Source organism: Leptonychotes weddellii, chromosome 14 (genome assembly GCF_054177405.1).
Source record: "Leptonychotes weddellii isolate Sample4059 chromosome 14, ASM5417740v2, whole genome shotgun sequence".
Lineage (NCBI taxonomy): Eukaryota > Metazoa > Chordata > Mammalia > Carnivora > Phocidae > Leptonychotes > Leptonychotes weddellii.
In genome coordinates, this window is record NC_138382.1 from 52,856,702 (window position 1) to 52,878,667 (window position 21,966).

Consider the following 21,966-nt stretch of genomic DNA (forward strand, 5'->3'; position numbering starts at 1 on the left):
GCCTAGGCTTCAAAACTTTCCTATCACTTGTACCACATTCTGTTGATCAGAGCAGTTCACAAGGCCAGCCCAGATTCAAGGGGATAGAGAAACATCTTCAAACCAGAGGTTTGAGCTCTGAGCTCTGGGAGGAGTCTGCTAAAGTTTCTCTCTCCCTCTCCCTCTGCCCCTCCCTGTGCTTGCTCTCCCTCTCTCTCTCTAAAATAAATGAATCAATCTTAGAAAAAAAAAAAAAAGACATGAAATGTATTCATTAGGTGTACTCATGTTTTCTGTAACAGAGTTCCATTTTATGGCAAAGCTTTGCTTCCACTCAGTTCACTAAATCACTCATGCAATGCATTCATTCAACAGATACGTTTTTGAGCCCACGCTATGTATACACACTATGAACCAGCCATACTTAACTATAACTGGGGCTAAGGACCATACCATCAGCATATTTCTTACAACAGTGAGCAGAAAATTGGTTACATAGGTAAATACTTCATGACCTGACTCCTCTTAGAAAGCACCATTAAAAGTTTGATGGGTTTGGGGCTTACTGTGTACCACAAGAATTACACTTAATCCCTGTAATTTCACATGGACAGTGTTTTCCCCCTAATCCAGTGCTCTACAGAACAGAGAGAAGGGGGAGCACAGTTATTTCAGGCTTTTTACAAGTACAGAGGGTAATTGTGTTTCCGCTTATTAAAAAACACCTTGGGACTTTTTTTTTTTTGAGAGAGAGTGCATGGGTGGGGGGCAGAGGGAGAAGGAGAGGCAGAATCTTAAGCAGGCTCCACGCTGAGCACGACCCTGAGATCATGAGCGGAGCTGAAATCAAGAGTTGGATGCTTAACTGACTGAGCCACCCGAGTGCTCCAAAACACCTTGAGGCATTTATGCTACAAGACCAGTCAGATTTACTGTGGATCTGATCACATTCAGATAATCAGTCATCTTACATCCTGAAAAGCCCACTAAGTTTCAGTTTTTAATAACCAATCCTTTTGTCCTTTAATTACACTGATGCGAGTTAGACTTTCTCTCCGCACTTGAAGGGGCTGATGGTGTAAGTTCTCATCCAAGTCTGAAAGCCTGAAAAGTAGCAGCACCTGGGCAGCTTTGTCTAAGGGCAGCTTTGTCCCAGCTCAAGCAAAGAGAGCGAATCTGCCCTTCCTCCACCTTTGTTCTATTGAGGCCCTCCACAGACTAGTTTAAAGGTGATCTAGGACATGGTTTTATAATGATTTTCAAGCCATGTATGGCTCATAAAATGAATTTAGTGGATTGGACCAGGATAATTTTCATGAAATAGACTATATTAGAAAATCTCAAGGTAGGGGCGCCTGGGTGGCTCAGTCATTAAGCGTCTGTCTTCGGCTCAGGTCATGATCCCAGGGTCCTGGAACAGAGCCCATCGGGCTCCCTGCACAGCAGGAAGCCTGCTTTTCCCTCTCCCTCTGCCTGCCACTCCCTCTGCTTGTGCTGTCTCTCTCTCTCTGTCAAATAAGTAAATAAAATCTTAAAAAAATATATCAAACTATATTGCACATAATAAAGGTAATAAATTTTATTGTATGTCTATCCACAGAGGGGTGTGTGTGTGTGTGTGTACATACATGAATATGAGTATACTGGGCCACAATGTCAGATTTGTCAAAAATTTGAAAGTCACTATTCTAAATAATTCTGAAGCAGGGGAGCTCCTCATTCCTTTGAGGGCAGGCACTGGTGTCCTGAATAGGGACCTTTGGGAAGAGCCAGATTCAAATATACAGATAGGGTCTCAGAGAAACCCAGCATCCAAACTTTGGGGAAGAGTAAATAGAAGGGAGGCCAATCAGCCTGATTCAGATATAAGGAGGAGGAGCTCCAGTTTCATGGGCAGCCTTTGCCCTCATTTACCTGCCTAAGAGGCCAGGGTACAAAGGAAAATAGGGAGATTTTTTTGGGAATCAAGAATATCCATTGACTGGAGCTTCTCTAGTATAGTCTTGTTGGGAAACCCCAACATAATTGGGCAGAGGGCACCCCGAGCCACTTTCTGTTTGGCCACATTCTAAAGAAGAGTCACAGCTGCTTCAACTCATCAGTGCTCATGCAGTGTAGACCTTGAGGGGTAGGCATACCAGCAGGAACCCAGAGATGGGAAATGTGGGTCACTTCTTTTTCTCCTTCATCCTATCTCTTAGAAATGGAGAATGTTAGAGCTTGAGTGTCTTTAGAAAGCATCTAGTACAACCTTTTCAATACAAGTCAGGAAATGGAGACCCTGAAAGAGGGGTTTGCCCAACAACATCTCTTAGTAAGTGATTTCTTTCTTCTCTCTCATAGTAATTCTTCCCTTGTTTACAATGCTTGGAGAGCATGATGGCTGAGTGCACAAGCTTTAGAATGAAATGAATTAGGTTCACATTTAGACTCCATCACTTACTACCTATATAATCTTGATCAAGTTACTTAACCTCTTCTAAGCCTCCATTTCTTTATTTATAAAAAAAAAAAAAAAGATAATGCCTGTCTTAGAAATTTGTGAACATTATGGCGATAACCCATGGAAAGATTTAAACCCAGTGCCTAAAGCACTCTATAAATATGAGCTGTTATTATAACTAATCTAATTATTACTTCTTCAAGAGGTAGGGAAGGAAGGAGATGTAATATTTAGGAGGATCACTGTGGCTGAGTGGAGGATGGGTTTGGAGGGCCTACACTAAGACACAGTGGCAGGGCGAGGAGTAAGGGCTGGACTGGAGAGATGCAATTGAGAGGACTTGCTAGCAGATTCCTTGTGGGAGGTGGTGAGATAAAGTTGTCTTTGAGTCAGTGTGGTTTTCAGGAGAGTCTAGTGGAGGAGAAACTTGCTGTTTTAAGGGCCATCCCTGGTGTTATCTTCTTTCTCACCATATGGGCTGCCAGAACTAGTGGGTATGACTGGTGGGAGTAAGTGGGCCCTTACATTTGGTATGTGTACAATGGCTAACACAGAAAATTCAGTTATCACCTGTATGCCAAAGACTCCCTGACCTCCTTCCCTTGTTCCAATTATGTATATTTAATTATTTACTTATGCCTCACTTGGATGTCCCAAAGTCATCCCAAACTCAACCTATTTGAGATAGGACTGATGAAGATTTTATGTAAGCCTGCTCTGTGCGTTGGTTAATGATGTACTCATCCGTCTGAACATTCAGTGCAGGAGTAATGATTATTTCCTTTTCCTTTACTGCCCGTCCCCAACCTGTCACCAGCTCTTGTCTCATTGACTTCCTAAACATCTTTCAAACCCGTTTTCTCCCTCTCATCCTCCACCACCGTATATTCTACCTCACATCTTCTTACCTTCATCTCTAACTTGGACTATTGTAGTAGCTTCCTAACTGGTCTTACTTATCTGCTCTGACTCCCCTAATCCATTTTCCTCTCTGTGAACAGATTGGTCTCTTCAGAATGAAACCTCATCATATCTCTCCCCCAGTCAGAGCCCTGGAATTAACCACTTCTCCAAAGAACCCTGGTTTCCTTTGTTGAAGAATGGTATTAGAAACCAAAATCTGAGTGCTAGGTGGGCGTATTACTATTGGAGTACTGTTGCTCCTAAGTCCTTTCAGCAGACAGAGCTAAAAATTATTTACAACTATTTCTGCATCTATCCGTGTGTGTGTATCACACACACACACACACACACACCATGAGTTCATATCCATGATACCTCCAATTCCATTCAACACCACAGCGATTATTCTATCTTTTCTTCTCTTTATTTGAAGTGTTTCCTCCAACAGTGGAAGACCTGGCTCCCATCATCTAGGATATATATGCTTATTTGTTGAATCCTGGTATACACATAAAAGCAGTTTCAGAATTGCTAACCCATATCCCTGTGAGAGACAAACTTACTAACTAGAGCACAGTATTCACATACATTTCTTTTTGTCCTTACAGTATCCAGCCAAAATATGTTTTTACAAAGTTACTTAGGTCAGTTCTTTTCTTCACCTTTTAGTGTGGTTACCTAATTCATTTGTAATACAGTTAGGTTTGTTTGTTATTATTTATAATCCACTTTGAGTTCTTTCCCACATCCTAGTTGATTTTAATTATTGGGCTTTTTTTTTTTTTTTTGTAGTGGGGTACTTTTTATTTAAACAGAAAATGACGTGTTTTCCTAATTACAAAAGTGGTTAATGTACATTACAAAATAATTTTAAAACAGAAAAGAACAAAGAAAAAATAAAAATCCTCCTTAAGATAAGCAACTCTTATCACTTTGGTACAAATCTATCTACTAGAACTTTCCTTTTTTTTATTTCAGAAAAGAGTGGGCATCCTATTTTGAGGTCTTCTTACATTATCTCCTTGTTTTCAACAAAAATGTTAGTAGCTGCTTAGTATTATATCAGATCATGAGTACAGCATGATTTGTTTAATCATGTCTGTGTTGTAGGACATATGAGCTAAATAACCTTTCATACACATTTTTGTGTACATCTCTAATTTTTATGGCTCTTTAAACATCCTGCCAAATTTCATTCCAGGAAGGTTACAAAAGGTTATTTCAGCCTTTCAAAAGCAAAAAACCAAAAACTCTCTCTAAACATTTAGGCAAATAGTGATTTTATTGAATCCTAGTTAGCAGGATGGAATTTTGTCATATTTTTACTGGCTCTGTGTATTTATTTTCTGGATTGTTCACTCATGTACTCTGTCAATTTTTATATTGGTTTTTCATTTTCTTAATATTTCTAAAAGCTTAGCGTATAATAAGAATAGTAACCTTTGTCTATCATATATAATGAATGTCTTTTTTAAGTTTACCCTTTAATTTTTTCTTTTGAGATTTTTATCCTTGTGGTTTTACCTAAGAAAAGGTTTTTCCCACTTTAAGATCTAATAAACACATATATTTTCAGATTTTTACTATTTCAAATTTAATTTTTTATATAGTGATATTGGAATCTAATGACTACTTTTTAGAGAATAGGCAGTTGTTCTAGCCATATACATGAAATAATCTGCATGGAATATACAATAATATACATGGAAATGAGCCATATACTTGGAGCTGCAACTCTGGCAGGGGGCTTTGTGAGTAGTGGCTTCAGGAGGGGTACAGCATCTCTCTCTGGGTTCACATCCAGGGGCTCTAAGCAGCTCAGCTCCTCACCACAAATTAAAAATGCTACCTTTATTATATATATTTTTATATATGGGTATATTTTTAGCTTTGTATTCTTTCTAACTGATCTATCTATATTAATACCCAAATCACATTACTTTTATCATCACTACTTAGGATCTAATATCATCCAGCAGTCTCTTCATTATTTTTCTTTTTTTTCCCTTTTTTATTGAAGTATGGTTGACATACAATGTTACATACATTAGTTTCAGGTTTATAACATAGTGATTGGACCATCCTATACATTATGCAATGCTCACCGTAAGTATAGCTACCATCTGTTACCATACAACATTATTATAATAATATTGACTATATTTCCTATGCTTTATTTTTCATCCCTGTGACTTATTTATCTTGGAACTGGAAGTTTGTACCTCTTAATTTTTTCCTTTTAATAGAAGTTACTTTTTAGAGCAGTTTTAGGTTTACAGCAAAATTGAGCAGAAAGTGCAGAGTTTCCATACACTCCTGGCCCCCAACACACGCATACTCCCCAACTCAACATCCTATACCAGAGTGGTGCATTTGTTAAAATTGATGAATCTACACTGATACATCCTTATCACACAAAGTCCACAGTTTATATCAGACTTCATGCCTGGTGTTGCACATTCATAGGATTTGACAAATGTATAATGACTCATATCCACCATTATGGCACCATACAGAAGAGTTTCATTGCCTGTATTAGTCAGGGTTCTCCAGAGAAACAGAACTAATAGGATATATATATGAAAGAGGTTTGTTCTAGAAATTGGCTCACTTGATTATGGAGGTTGAGAAGTCCCATGATCTGCTGCCTGCAAACTGGAGAACCAGGAAAGCTGGTGGTATGATTCAGTGAATCTGAAGGCTCGAGAACCAGGGGAGCAGATGGTGTGAGGCCGAGTCCAAAGGCCTGAGAATCAGGGGGATGAAGGGGCTGATGGTATAAGTTCTGATCCAAGTCTGAAAGCCTGAAAAGTAGCAGCACCTGGGCAGCTTTGTCTAAGGGCAGCTTTGTCCCAGCTCAAGCAAAGAGAGCGAATCTGCCCTTCCTCCACCTTTGTGCTATTGAGGCCCTCCACAGACTAGATGTTGCCCACCTGCATTGGTGAAGGCAATCTTCTGTCTCAGTCTACCAATTCAAATTCTTTCCAAGACATCCTCACAGACACACGCAGAAATATTTTATCAGCTATCTGGGTGCCCCTTATCCCAGTGAAGTTGACACATAAAATTAACCATCACATTGGGGCACCTGGGTGGCTCAGATGGTTAAGCATCTGCTTTCGGCTCAGGTCATGATCCCAGGGTCCAGAGATCGAGCCCCACATCGGGCTCCTGGCTCAACAGGGAGCCTGCTTCTCCTTCTCCCTCTGCCTCTCTCCCTGCTCATGCTCTCTCTCTCTCTCTGTATCTCTGTGTCTCAAATGAATAAATAAAATCTTTACAAAAAAAAAAAAAATTAACCATCACATTGCCCTAAGAATCCCCTGTGCTCTGCCTATGTATCCTTCCCTCCCTTGAACCCTTAGCAACTACTGACCCATTTACTACTTCCATAGTTTTGCCCATTTCCAAAATGTCATATAGTTGGAATCATACAATAGGTAGCCTTTTCAGATTGGCTTCTTTCACTTACTAATATGCACTAGTAATATTCATACAAGGGAAGTAATATTTCACTTAGGAACATCCTCCATGGCTTGGTAACTCATTTCTGTTTAGCACTCATTTCATTTTTATTTCATTTCCTTTCAGTTCATTTCTTTTTAGTGCTGAATAATATTCCATTGTCCAAATGTACCACAATTTAGTCATCTATTCAGCTACTGAAGGACATCTTGGTTGCTTCCAAGTTTTGGAAATCATGAATAAAGCTACTCTAAACATCCATGTGCAGGGTTCTGGGTGGACGTAAGTTTTAAATCCATTTGGGTAAATAACAAAGAGAACAATTGCTGCATCGTCTGGTAAGAACAGTTTTGTAAGGAACTGCCACCCTATCTTTCAAAGTGGCTGTGCCATCTTGCATTCCCACCAGCAGTGTATGAGAGCTCCTGTTGCTGCACATCCTTATCAGCCTTTGGTGTTGTCAGTGTTTTTTGTGTTTTCACCATCTAAGGGGTGTGTAGTGGTATCTCGTTTAATTAATTGGGGCTTTAGTGGTGTATGTGAAACATTAGAATGGTTCTAAGAGTCAGAACTATACAAAAAGATATACACAGAGAAGTATTGCTCCCCCTTACCCCACTACCTAGTTCCCATTTCCCTCTTTCTCCCCCTTTCCTGCCCAGTCACAGTAGGTACTCAATCTCTTCAGTTTCTGGTTTATCCTTTCTATATTTCTTTCATACAAATGAGCAGATACAAGTATATTTCCTTATTTCCCCTTTGTCTTACATGAAGCATAGCATAGTTTAGATACTTCTTTGCACTGTAAAATGGTTATTTTAAAGTTTGTTTCTGAAAACACATTATCTGGATAACCTGTGTGTCTGTTTTTATTGTTTCCCCCACTCCTTGAATACTATCTTGTCTCTTTATCTGCCTGCATATTTTTGATTGAGTGGTAGACATTTAATATAAAAATTTACATGAGAAATAACATGAGACTTAGGATGATAGTAATTCCTCCAGAAGTGATTTACATTGGCTTCTGGCAGACATTTAGGAGCATGAGCAATCCAAGTTTGAGCAATCCAAACCTTAATCTAGTTTCTAATACTGAGATGATGCAAAGCTGCACTCAGTCCCTACAAGGGTCAATTTACTATGAGCTCACCTTTCCTCCTAAGATATAGCCCTCCAGGGTTCCAACCCAAAGGAATGCTTCTTAGCAGGTTCTGGACTCCAGGTTTTGTCCTCCAAACCTTGAGGGGATGATTCCATTCTCCTAGGAATATATGACCCCAAATGCCTTGCTCATCTCTGTTGATTCTCCTGCATCTTGGCCCCATATATTTTTCTGTCTTATTAGCTCTTTGATGCCTTCAGACAGGTGGTTTTTAGTATTTTGTTTGGCTTTTCTATTGTCCTCAGTGGTGAGTATGCCTCAATTCTGCCATTACAGAAGCAGAAGTTCTTTCATTGCTTTTCATATGAGTCTGAAATGTTTCATTTTAGAGGTTGTATTTAGTTCTTTTTCAAATCTATTCTTTTCCCATATTTTTAAATTCTTTTGTGTTTAATCAGTTCATGTGCATGGGTATGTGTGTATGTATACACTGTTCTATTAGCTAAGTTCTTGTTGATCTAATATTGCTATTGTGTCTGTTAACTCATTCACGGTAGATTGTCTCCTCATGCATTTTATAATTTTGGATTGTGAAGTCATTTTCAGAAGGACCCCTCTGTGTGGCCTGAGTTGAGGGAATGCCATATCAAAATAATAACTGTGTTTGCTTCAGTGAAGCATCCTGTACCACCATCTTGAGACCGGTTTTTATATTAATTTTTTCTATGGGTTGAGAATAAATGAATATGAAACCCATGTGAGGCACAGGACTTGAGTTTCAAATTCTCAAGGGAGATTCTTTCCCCCATCCAGAACCCAGGCTAAGTTTCCCAAAGGATATAACCCCTCAAGAGTCCTGGCTTCATGCAGGGTCTTGGTTCTAGCTAACTTTCTGCCAGCAATACCTTGTTTTCTGTCCTTATCTGGATATTAAAACACAGTCAGATATTTAGTAAGACCCACTGTTGCCCACTCCACCATTACTAACTGCCCAGACGGTTGCTGGATCAGCTCACACACTTAACACTCTGATTTTCAGTTTTCCCTTTGTTTTTGGCCTCTCCTTTGTTTTTGGATTTCCTTTATTTTCTTGAAGGCACTATGGTGCTTGTAAAAGAATGTTTATTATATTTTAGTCAGCATTGTAGTGGGAAGGTTTCAGGTTATCTAACATTCCATTGCTAGAAATAGAAGCTAAACAGTTTTTTTCCCCCCTAATTAGAATCACTACTATCATGGTGATGCTACTAGGACAAGTCTGAGTATTTTACGTGAACAAATGAGCAGAACTGCCCCACTATGCAAGTTTGGAACAATAAATACTCTTTCCCTTTTCCCTTGTCTCCCCAAGAATCACCCAGAGAACAGTCTAAAGGCCGATCTGCCTGTGTCCACTTCCGCCCCAGTGAAGGCAGTGATGGAAACAGACATCCAGGAGTCTCCTCTGTTGAGAAGGCCAGAGGTGAGACAGTTGGTGAGCAGCAGTGTGACAAGGGGAAAGGCTTCTTGAAGCAGCCTTCCTGTATCAGGGTGGCTGGGCCAGACGAGGAAGGAGAGGATGCCAGTTGGGCAGCTGCAAGCCTTCCACGGCAGGATGGCCCCCGGAAACCCAGCAGGCGGCAGGACACAGCACCCAAGGCCAAATGTGCTTCCCAGAAAAGACGAGTTCAAGAGCTCCGAGGAGGAAGGCACTCCCCGGCTGGTTCTAGCCGGCCTGGCAGTGCCAAGGGGGAGGTGGTCCATGCTGGGCAGAATCCTCTCCACCATCGAACATCAAGAAACAAAATGACACAGGACAAGCTCGCAGGAGGCATCCGCTCAGACTTGCCACAGAACACAGAGGTGTTGAGGTCAGGAGTCAGGAAGTCGGGAACATCCACCCTGTGGGAGGACACTCAGATATCCAAGGAGACTGATCCAGCACCTGGTCCCCTCTCTGGGCAGAGTGTGAATATTGGCCTTCTCCCCGTAGAGCTGCGGCTGCAGATAATCCAGAAAGAAAGAAGCAGGAAAGAGCTGTTTCGCAAAAAACACAAGGCGGCAGCAGTCATCCAGCGGGCCTGGAGAAGGTAGGATGAGGGAGGGGCACCGGCTCCTCGGGATCTCTGCTTGTCCTGATACTCCTAACGTCCTAAGTGACACGCCCTGTGCTCTGTTCTTCTAGTGAATTCCATGTGCTGGCATGACAAGGCCAATTTTACTGAGTGTGCCCAGAAAATTCACTCATGTGTAGGTCCTTGTAATTTACATTGATAGGCTATTTGGAAGATGGTTTTGCCAAGAAAATCAGGAAGCAGCCAGGATAGCCTGGTGTAAAGGAAAAGAGTCTCAGTTTGTAACCAGGAAGCCTGAGTTTCCCTTTGCAAATAACGTGGCCTCTTTTTTTTTTTTTTGACCTTCTGTTTTCTCATCCGTAAAACAGAATTTAGTAATTGCTGCACCTGTCCTGTTTATATGGCAGGTTGCTAGAATGAGGTCATGGGCACTTTGTGAATTCTAAAGCAGTACACGTGTAAGATATTTTATTTTTCTTTTTATGTCCTTACTACCCAGGAATTAGTCATAGCCCGAGTACCTAAACCAGGGCCTGGTCATAGTGGATTAAGTGGCTGACATAGATTACAAAACCCTGCGAAAGCACCTGCCAAGCTGGGACTGTGGGGTAGGGGCTAGGAGTAGTGGGGGAGGCGTCCTGACATACGGAGACAAATTCCTCCAGGGAGTCATCATGGGAGGACTGGAGGAGTCCTTTGCTGCAAGTTTTTCACATATTTCATCATCTCCTTCATCTGCAGGCCCCACTAGGGCCTAAATCTAGATGAGGCCTTAGTCATGACTGGTGTCTGGGGGAGGGCTGGAGCCGTTGCCCACAGGTGGGGCTCAGGTGGCCTCCATTTCCAGAGAGAGGAAGGGCATGGGGGAACAAAGCAAGTAAATCACTGCGAGCACAGGTGTGCCACATGTCAACACCCCTGTCAGGAGATAAAAGGGCCAGAGAGACGCTACTGTCGGCAGAAAGAGAGAGAGCAGAGAGAGCGGGAGAGGTTCTTGGGAGATCTGGGGAGAGGCCTCGGGGACTATGGTGCCAAGGGCTGCCTGGCCGGGAGCCGGGCGATCTGCTCCATGCGGGCACGGCCTCTGCTACAGTGCATCCTCATGTCTGTTCGAGCTGCTGGCCTTACAAAGTCATCTCCCGCCTGATCCCCCTTCCTCTCCCAGCCACCCCAGGAAGCTGTCACCGTAGGGATCAGTGTCCCCATTTGTCAGGCAAGCAGATTGTCTCAAGAAAAACGACTTGTCCTAGTGATACAGATCAGGCACTCGAAGCTCTGACTCAAGGGCCTTTCCCATACATTCTCGGTAAAGGTACTGTTTGCTGTGGTCAAGGTCACGGTGGCGGAAGCAGGCCTCATGCTCTTCACCTCAGAACGGGCTGGAGCAGAAGGGCTGTATGGATGGTGCTCACACTGGTCAAGGTAATGTGACAGGGAGATGATGTTATTACTGTTGCTAATTGATTAAGCGCTTGCACCAGGTGCTGTTCTAAGTAGTTTTACCTGTATTAACTGATTTAATCCTCCCAATAACCCTATGAGGTAGATGTTGTTCTTGTCCCCATTTCACAGATGAGGAAGCTGAAGCACAGAGAGGTTAACAACCCGCCAAGGTTACAGAGCTAAGAAGGGCCAGTGCTGGCTTGGAGCGGAGATAGTCTGTCTCTGAAGCCACAGATGGGAACGGTCCTTGCTCCCCTTCCTTGGAGAGTTCTACCAGACGCACACTGGCTACCATCCCAGAGGAACTTTTAAGTATTTCAGCTGAAACCTGGGATCTAAACAAGCCAGCAAGGTTTACCACATCAGGCCCCACAGCTGATCCCTAGCCAAAATGCCTTCCCGTCAAACTATTCTTTGACTTCTTTGAAGAGTCAGAAGCTGACAGGTCCTGTCTGTAAGTGTCCATAGCAGCAAATGAGCCTTCAGTCATTCCCCCCAAGAACACTGGGCTCACAGTGTGTGTGCCCATCTGGGGAGGCAATTACACAGCCCTCTGGCTGCACCATTGTGCAATTCTGAGACCTGGGACATTGACTCCCAAAAGGACTGTGGGATGCTGCACATTGTGGGAAGTCGCATGTCTGGTGACAGTAAAAACACTCTTATTGATTCTGTTATATAGCCTTATGCATCTTCCATTTTAAGTACAGAAGCCCAAAGCGTTGTCCTGGGACCTTTGACACCAAAGCTAAGGAGCAGTGAGGGGTGGGGTAGAAAACATAACTGCCCCACAGAGGCACTGTCATTACAGGAGACGTGTTGAGGACAGGAAGAGGCCGGCTAGGAAATGTGCAAGCATAGGGTGAGCAGAGGGAACCTTGGGCCTGGAGAACAGTGAGTGGGGCTGAGTCTTAAAGTGTGAGTCTTATTACCAATCAAGACTCTTTTTTCAAGATTGAAACGAGATAGTGTATGATCTAAGTGAGGCTGGAAAGTTGCCGTGGCTAAGAGCAGTTGTATTAAACACTTCCTTTTTACCTGAACATTTGTAAGTTGCCTTCCTGTCAGCTCTTCTCCAGCATGTTGTAAGGTGAATTAGCAAGGATGGGCTGGACCATAAGAAGAGCCGTGAGCCCTGGGCTGAACGGGATGACGGGGCATCTTAGGGCTCCCAACAAACCGGGAGTGCTATTTTCCTTGAGGATGGCAGAACAGAGGCTATTACTCTGAGCCCTGGAACCATCCTGTCGTCTGGACACAGACTCAGAAGTCTGCATACCAGAACTGATTAGGTGGAAGTTGTACCCAGTGAAAGCCAACACCTGGGCTTCCCAGTGAGTTTTCTGCCCTCCGAGAAGAGGGTGTGGAAGATGCTTGGCATCACAAACCAAAGCAGCTAAACTATGGAGCAGTACTGCCCCGTATCTCCAGCTTTTCTCCAGAGTTGGCTTTTTGGAAATGTGATATATATTCTAGTAGATGCCATGGTTTGGCATGCTACAGGAAAAAAGAATCATGCAGTTTGAGTGAAATCGGCCTTGAGGGCAAGAGAGAAAGGCTGCACCTCGCATCACAAGGAGATTTTTTAGCGGACTTTAGGAAGACCTCATTTCTCATTTGGTGTATTGTAAAATCAGGCATGGGGCCTGTCTCTGCAGCGTCTTTAGGCTCCCTAGCAATTAATCAGCTACCAATCAGATAACACTGAAGCAGCTTTCCTTGGGAGGCTCCAAAACAGCTGTGTTCATTAAGAAGTTTAGGAGTGCATGTGGGATAGACACGATCAAATAAACACTAGATGTAAAGATAGCTATCATCCCCATGCCCCTCACCTCTCTCCCACTCCAGGCCCCACCCTCCAACAGAATGAACTTAGTAAAATACAGCTCTTACTTTTGCCACCCTTTTTTTTTTTTTCCTTAAAATTTATTTATTTTAGAGAGAGAGCCTGCGCACGGGGGAGAGGGGCAGAGGGAGGAGAGTTATAAACAGAGTCCTAAGCAGACTCCACACTGAGCACAGAGCCCAGTGTGGGGCTCAATCTTACCACCCTGAGACCATGACCTGAGCCGAAATCAAGAGCTGGACACTTAACCAGCTGAGCCACCCAGGTGCCCCACTTTTGCCACCCTTTTTTAAAAAAACCTCTGCAGATCCCCACCAAGTACACAGTACAGAACAAAGTCCTTAGCAGGATTTGGCTGTTGGGTCAGACAGCACTGAGTTTGAATGTTGGTCTCTCCTGGCTCTAGCTGTGAGACCTTCTGCAAGTTACTCAGCCTTTTCCCCCACCAGTTTTATTGAGATATAATTGACTTACAGATAATTGACATACAGCCTTGTGTAAGTTTAAGGTGAACAGCATAATGACTTGACTTGCATATAGGATTCATATGAAATGATTACAGTAAGTTTAGTTAGGATCCATCATCTCATGTAGATATTTAAAAAGCAGGGGAGGGCGCCTGGGTGGCTCAGTTGGTTGAGCGACTGCCTTCGGCTCAGGTCATGATCCTGGAGTCCCGGGATCGAGTCCCGCATCGGGCTCCCTGCTCGGCAGGGAGTCTGCTTCTCCCTCTGACCCTCCTCCCTCTCATGCTGTCTCTCATTCTCTCTCTCTCAAATAAATAAATAAAATCTTAAAAAATAAAAAAATAAAAAGCAGGGGAAACAAACTGTTTTTTTTCCTTGCCATGAGAACTTAGGTAGGATGCTCTCAACTTTTATATATACCATAGAGCAGTGTTACCTATAGCCATCATGTTGTACGTTATATCCCCAGTACTTACTTATCTCATAACTGGAAGTTTGTATCTTTTGATCACCATCACCCAATTCCTCCTCCCCTCACCCCCTACCTCTGGTAACCACAAATCTGATTTTTTTTTAAGATTCTACATATAAGTGAAATCATACAGTGTATCTCTTTCTCTGGCTTATTTCACTTAGCATAATTCCCTCAAGGTCCATCCATGTTGTCACAAATGGCAGGATTTCATTTTTTATGGCTATTGTATATATACCACAATTTCTTTATCCATTCATCCATGGATGGACAACTTAGGGATGTATCCATATCTTGGTTATTGTAAATAGTGCTAAAGTGAACCTGGGGATGCAGATATCTCAACATAGATCCCAGAAGTGGAATTGATGGATCATACGTAGTTCCATTTTTAGTTTTTTGAGGAAAATCCATACGGTTTTCCATCGTGGCCATGATGTGATCTCTCAGTGTGGTTTTGATTTGAATTTCCCCTAGGATTAATGATGTTGAGCACCTTCTCATGTACCTGTTAGCCATTCATGTATCTTCTTTGGAAAAATGTCTATTCAGGTCCTTTGCCCCTTCTTTCAATGGATCATTTGGGATTTTTTGCTATTTAGTTGTAGGAGTTCTCTGTTTTTTAGATAATAACCTCTTTATCAGATATATGATTTGTAAATATTTTTTTCCCATTCCACAGATTGTCTTTTCATTTTGTAGATCATTTATTTCACTGTGCTTAAGCTTTTTACTTTGAGGGCAAGAGAGAAGGGCTGCACGCTTGTTTATTTTGTGTTTTTTGGATCATGTCCAAAAAAACCATTGGCAAGACATCTGTCAGGGAGCTTTTTCCCCTGAGTTTTCTTTTAGGAATTTCTGATCTTACATTTAGGTCTTTTTAATCCATTTCTAGTTAATTTTTGTGAGTGGTGTAAGATAAGGGTCTTGTTTCATTCTTTTACACATGAATATCCAATTTTTCCAGCACCATCTATTAAACAATTGTCTTTTCTCCATTGAGTATGGTTGGCTCCCTGGTCAAATATAGTTGACCTTGTATGCATGGGTTTATTTCTGGGCTCTTAATTCTCTTCCATTGGTCCAGGCATCTGTTTTTAGGTGGGTACCATACTGTTTTGATTATTATAACTTTATAATATAGCTTGAAATCAGGAAGTATGATGCTTCTCCCTTTGTTCTTTCTCAGGATTGCTTTGGCTACTTGGGGTCTTTTATAGTTCCATATAAATTTTAGAATTGTATTTTCCTACTTCTGTAAAAAATGCCATTGGAATCTTGACAGGGATTGTACTGAATCTGTAGATGGTTTTGGGTACTATGGATGTTTTAATAATATTCTTCCAATCCAAGAACACACACAGTTTCCAATTATTTGTTTCTTCAATTTATTTCATCAGTGTTCTGTAGTTTTCAGTGTAGAGATCTTTCATCTCTTTAGTTGAATTTATTCCTATTTTATTGTTTTTGATGCTATTATAAATGGGATCAATTTATTACTTTTTCAGATAATTTGTTGTTAGTGTATAGAAATGCCACTGATTTTTGTATAATTTTGTAAAATGCTTTTTCTGCTATTGAGATAATGTTTTTCTTTCATTCTATTAATGTGATGTAGCACTTTGATTTTATGTATGTTGAACTATCTTTTCATTTCAGGGGTAAATCCCACTCAGTCATGGTGAATAATCCTTTTAATGTGCTGGTGAATTCAGTTCCTGCTATTTTATTGAGAATTTTTGCATCTATATTCATTAAGAGTATTGGCTTGTAGTGTCCTTTTCTGTCTTTGGTATCAGGGTAATGCTGGCCTTATAAAATGAGTTTGGGAGTGTTCTCTACTTTTTCTTTGGGAAGGGTTTTAAGAGGATTGGCATTTTTTTTTTTTAAGCAATCTTTATATCCAACATGGGGCTTGAACCTACAACCCCAAGATCAAGAGTCACATGTTCTACTGACTAGGCCTGCAGGCGCCCTAACATTAATTCTTTAAATGTTTGGTAAAATTCACCAGCCATCTGGTCCTGAGCTTTTCTTCATTGGGAGGTTTTTGATTACTGATTCAGTCTTCTTACTAGTAATTGGTCTATTCACATTTTCTATTTCTTCTTGACTCAGTGTTGGTAGGTTGTATGTTTCTAATAACTTCCATTTCTTCTAGGTTGTCCACTTTGTTGTATAGTTGTTCATAGTAGTGTCTTATGGTCCATTGCCTTTCTATCTTATCAGTTGTAATGTCTCCTTTTTCATCATAATTTTGTTGACTTAAATCATCTCTTCTTTCCTTGGTTAGTCTAGCTAAAGGTTTGTCAACTTTTTTTCTCAAAGAACCAACTCTTAGTTTTGTTAATCTTCTCTATTTTCCTGCTATTTCATTTATTTCTTCTCCAATCTTTATTATTTCCTTCTTTCTGTAACTTTGGGCTTTGTTCTTTTCCTACTTTCTTAAAGTGTAGGAGTAGCTTATCTATTTGAGCTCTTTCTTGCTTGTTAACATAGGCATTTATTGCTATGAAGTTTCCTCTTAAAACTCGTTGCTGCATTCCATTAAGTTTTGGTGTGTTGTATTTCCATTTTTTGTTTGCCTCAAGATACTTTATTTTCCCTTTGATTTCTTTGGTCCATTGGTTGCTCAGGAAAATGTTAATTTCCATGTTATTTGTGAATTTTCCAGTTTTCCTCCTACTACTGATTTCTAGTTTCATACCACTGTAGTCAAAGAAGATACTTGGTATGGTTCCAGTCTTCTTGAATTTGCCAACACTTGTTTTGAGACCTAAGATATGGTCTCTCCTAGGAAATGCCCCATGTGTGCTAGAGAAGAATGTCTATTCTGCTGTTGTTGGATGGAATGTTCTATATGTCAGGTCAAATTGATCTATAGTGTTATTCAAATCCTTTTTAATATTTATTTATTTGACAGAGACAGCAAGAGAGGAACACAAACGGGGAGTGGGAGAGGGAGAAGCAGGCTTCCCACCGAGCAGGAAGCCTGATGTGGGGCTCGATCCTAGGACCCCGGGATCATGACCTGAGCCGAAAGCAGACACTTAATGGTTGAGCCACCCAGGCGCCCTCTTTTCCTTTATTGATGCTCTATCTGGATGATCTATCCATTGTTGAGTGTGGGGTATTAAAGTTCTCAGCTATCATTGTATTGCTGTTTATTTCTGCTGTTAGCTGTTTTTGCTTTTATGTATTTAGGTGCTCCAACGTTGGGCGCATAAATATTTACAAATATATCTTCTTGATGGATCGACCTTACTATCATTATATAATGGCCTTGTCTCTTTTTACCATTTTTAGAAGTCTGTTCTTTCTGATATAGCTACCCATGCTTTTTTGTTATCATTTGCTTGAAATATCTTTTTCCATCCCTTTACTCTGAGGCGGCATATCATTGGATCTTTTTTTTTTCCAATCCATTCATCCATTCTATATCTTTTGGAGGATTTAATTCATTTACATTTAATTATTGATAAATAAGGACTTACTATTGTAATTTTGTTAATTGTTTTCTGGCTATTTTGTAGAACTGTTTCACCTTGTTTCTTATCCTGTCTTGTGTGTGTTCTGATGTCTTTTGTTATCTGTATGGTTCTTTATCATGTTCTTTTGTGTGATTAGCACAGGTTTTTCCCTTGTTAAAAAATATCTTCTAGTTGTAACACCCAAACTGATAACAACTTAACTTCAATAGCACTCCTAAACTTTATACTTTCACCCACACACGTTAGCTTATTGATGTTGAAGTTTACATATTTTTTATATTGTATATCCAATAACAGACTACTGTCATTGTATTTTTAAGTTTTTAAACTTTTTACTTTAAAAAATTTTATTTTAGAGAGAGATTGTGGGGTGGGGGGCAGAAGAGGGAAAGGGAGAGTCTTAAGCAGACTTCACACTGAACATAGCCCAACTCAGGGCTCAGTCTCATGACCCTGAGATTATGATCTGAGTCGAAACCAAGAGTCAGACTGCACCACCCAGGTGCCCCTAAGTTTTTAAACTTTTACACTGGAGTTGAAGTACATTATGCACAACTGTTATCATATTATAAATTCTAATTCTGACTATATGTTTACCATTACCAGTGAGTTTTATGCTACTTTTTCTTTTTTTAAGATTTTATTTGACAGAGAGACAGTGAGAGAGGGAACACAAGCAGGGGGAGTGGGAGAGGGAGAAGCAGGCTTCCCACCGAGCAGGGAGCCCGATGCGGGGCTCGATCCCAGGAGCCTGGGATAACCTTAGCCGAAGGCAGACGCTTAACAACTGAGCCACCCAGGTGCTCCGCTACTTTCTTATTTATGATGTTAACTAGCATCCTTTTACTTCCACTCAATTCCCTTTAGCATTTCTTATAAGGAAGGTCTAGTGATTATGGATTCCTTGTTTTAGTTTGTTCTTTATCTCTCCATTTCTGAAGGACAGCTTTGCCAGCTATAGAATTCTTGACAGTTTTTTCCTTTCATCTTTTGAATATATCATCCTGTTCTTTCCAGGCCCGAAAAGTTTTTGTTGAGAAATGCATTCATAGTCTTATGGAAGTTGTTAATGTATGTAACTTCTTTAGCTTATTTCAGAATTTAACTTTTGACAATATAATGTGTCTCAGTGTAGCATTATAGGTTCTAGAGTTCTTTGGGTTTCATGGATCTAGATACTCATTTCTTTCTCCAGGTTTGGGAAACTTTCAGCCCTTCTTTAAATATATTTTCTGTCTCATTCTCTTTCTCTTCTGGAATTCCCACAATGCAGTTATGCTCTTCATTTTGCTCCTCTGACTAGATAATTTCAAATGTCCTGTCTTCTAGGTCACTGATTCTTTCTTCTACATGGTCAGGTCTGCCTTTGAAGCTCTCTATTGAATTTTTCAGACCTGTATTTCTCAGCTCTAGGATTTTTTAATGGTTTTTGTTGTTGAACTTCTCATTTTGTTCATGCATTATCTTGCCAATTTCATTTGGTTGTCTGTGCATTCTTGTAGCTCCTAAACTTCTTTAAGGGGGTTCTGAATTTTTTGTATAACAATTCCTAGATCTCTATTTATTTAGGGTTAGTTATCAGAGCTTTACTAGTTTCTTTTGGCAGTGTCATGTTTACCTGATTTTTTGTCTTGATTCCTCATGTTGCTGAGTGGGTGGTCTTCTCTTCCAGACTTTACAGGTTTGCTTTAGCCAAGACAGTTCTTCCCAGGCAGCTCAGTTTGGGTTTCTGGACATGTCTACTAGTAACATCCTTGGGCAGTGGAACTTGCTATTAGAACAGTCTATTTTGGGTTAAGGAAACCTCTGAGTGTGTGCTGCTGCCTGAGAACAGTTGGATAGGATTGCTGGGTTGGTTCTCTGCCCAAGTGAGGCTTTAGGAGGAGCTGTGCAGTTGCCTGGGGTTTCTGGTCAGGCTTACTAGATGGTTGGCTGGCTGGGTACTAGACTTAGCAGTTGGTGGGGCGATGAATTCACTTCCCCGAATTGGCAGGGCAGCAGGACAGGCCCTGAGGCCTGCACAGCTTGTTTGGAGACTCAGTAAGATTGTACATTGATTTGCTGGCCAGATGGGGCCACCAATTTTGCTCTGCAGACAGGGCAGAGCTAGGCTGTGCTTTCTGTTTAAATGCCACTGTAAGAAGGGCTGTTGGATGGGCTACATAGCTTCCTGTGTGCTTTGGCTAGGTTTCCTGGTCAGATGGGCTGAAGGCTATATTCAGCAATGGCTAGGGGGCTCCCAGGAAGTGACCCACAATGCTGGTGGTGGGGGAGCTGGATTCCACCCTGGGTTCTCTTTTCCCATTTGAGGAACCGTACAAAGGCTCAGGGCAGACATTTTGGTGTGCTGCTACACCAGCCTGGTGGAGGGGTAGTACAGTCAGCATGTAGCTGTTCCTCATGTCCTAATGCAGTGTGTCTGGTCTCTGTGGTGCAAGGGGCTGCAGCCTCACTCCCATGTTCTAGGACTTTCTCCATAGTGTCTTATCTGTGAATAGTTAATTGTTGTTCTTGTAAGAGGAAGCCAAGTCAGGAACAATCTTCTTAACATCCCATCTACTCAGCCTTTATCAGACTCATCATGTCTGCCTCATGGATTTATTTTCGGTTTAATCATAAGGAAAATGCCTGATATGTAACAGGCTCCGAACAAATGTTGGCTCCTTCCACAGTTTAGCATAGCATTCCATTCTTCCTTCACCAAATACACAGTGCTTTATATACATCTCATTACTGATTTTCCTGGCACCTATGCCCACACCTCTGCTTATGCCAGTTCTGCTGCCCAGAGTACCCTTCTCTGCCTAGTAAGCTCCTATGCATCCTTTAAAACCCAGCACAAACACCAGCCTTGTAAAGCCTTACCAGACCACCACCAATTTTTCAGTCCCACATTATCCCATGTCATCTAGCTCCTCATTCTTGCATAGTACTCCTCATACTGCACTTACTTGTTTACACATCGGCCTGACCGACCTTGAAGGCAGACTAAATTCCTAGTTCAGAAGTGTCTGATGATTTAAAAATCAACATTAAACATACTGCCACTATAAAGTAGGAATGGGAGCTTAAATGAATCTCCCAGTTGAGCAAGTACTATTCCTATAGCTTCCAGGAACGTTAAGGAAACTTAAGTTTCACAGTACTGTGATCTTAAAGCCTCTCCCTTTTCTGACCCACCAGCTACCAGCTTAAGAAGCACCTGTCCCACCTTCTGCAGATGAAGGAGCTTGGAGCCAGAGATGTGGACAGATGGAACCAAGAGTGCCTGGCACTGCTGCTCCAAATTTGGAGGAAGGAACTGGAACTAACCCCCCCAAAAACCACTGCAGTAACCAGGACCACCAAGAGTTCATCCAAAAGCAGCTCAGGCACAAAGTCCACCAGGCACTCGGTACTCAAGCAAATCTATGGTAATTGTCCTTTGGGCACTCTGTAGTTGACAAGCACCCCAGAGTGTTGCATCAGTATCTGAAATGGCATTTAATTACAATGGGCAAACCTCCATTCCGGCAGGAACTTTCCTATTCTACTTCTAGGCACCAAGAGAATCCTCAGCACCCACATTTAATGCCTCCCCTCCAGCAATTCTGGGTCAGAATTGGTTTCATGATGCATTCTGACATCTTAACCCAGAGAGCCTTCCAGCCAAGAGGTCTGCTGGCCTTCATTACTGAAAGCCTCATCCTTTAAACTCCTCCAGACCACTGCTTGGGACTTCCCCTTACATTACCCATTTGGAGGGCTCCAGGAGCAGGAAGACCCTGTCTGCCTCACTTTGGCTTTTCTGATGCTAAGATAGTACAGGGTTGCCCTTCTGTGGGAATGCCCCAGACCCATGCACTACAGTAAATACTTATTCAGCAGATGAGCTGTTTTAAATTGAGACATTTTCAGCTCTGGAAAAAGCCCATCCAAATAAACTCAGCAGAGAACAAGCCTGGCTAGCTCCCCAAAAGAAAAACGTTGAGCCAAGGCACCTTTAGGAACAGACCTGCAGCCCAGGCAGCAAAATTTCAGGACCTTACCCTTGGCCTACATGGTATTTCCACACCATACCTAATTTATCTTGGCAGATTCCAACAAGCTCAAGCCTTTACCTCAATAAGGAATTTAGAACTTGGTTAGGCTGTGGCTGTCATGGTCAGAGAGAAATGATCATTGCTGGTTGATTTCAGGTTGTTCTCAAGAAGGGAAAGTACCTCATCCCACAAGATCTTCCAGAGCTCATTCTGTGCTACGTCTCAATTCAGGTAAGGTAGCCAATGCACTGGCAAAACAGATTGGGGAGATGATGTGGG

At 41.7% G+C, this 21,966-nt stretch overlaps 1 protein-coding gene across 1 annotated transcript in view; it reads left to right on the forward strand.

The window, feature by feature from the left end:
• INVS (inversin) overlaps positions 1-21,966 on the forward strand; it is a 154,777-nt gene that overhangs the window by 124,884 nt on the left and 7,927 nt on the right. The window contains exons 14-16 of the mRNA XM_081804080.1: positions 9,244-9,961; positions 20,849-21,078; positions 21,844-21,918. Of these exons, the coding sequence (XP_081660206.1) occupies positions 9,244-9,961; positions 20,849-21,078; positions 21,844-21,918 (1,023 nt within the window). The remainder of the gene's footprint in view (positions 1-9,243; positions 9,962-20,848; positions 21,079-21,843; positions 21,919-21,966) is intronic.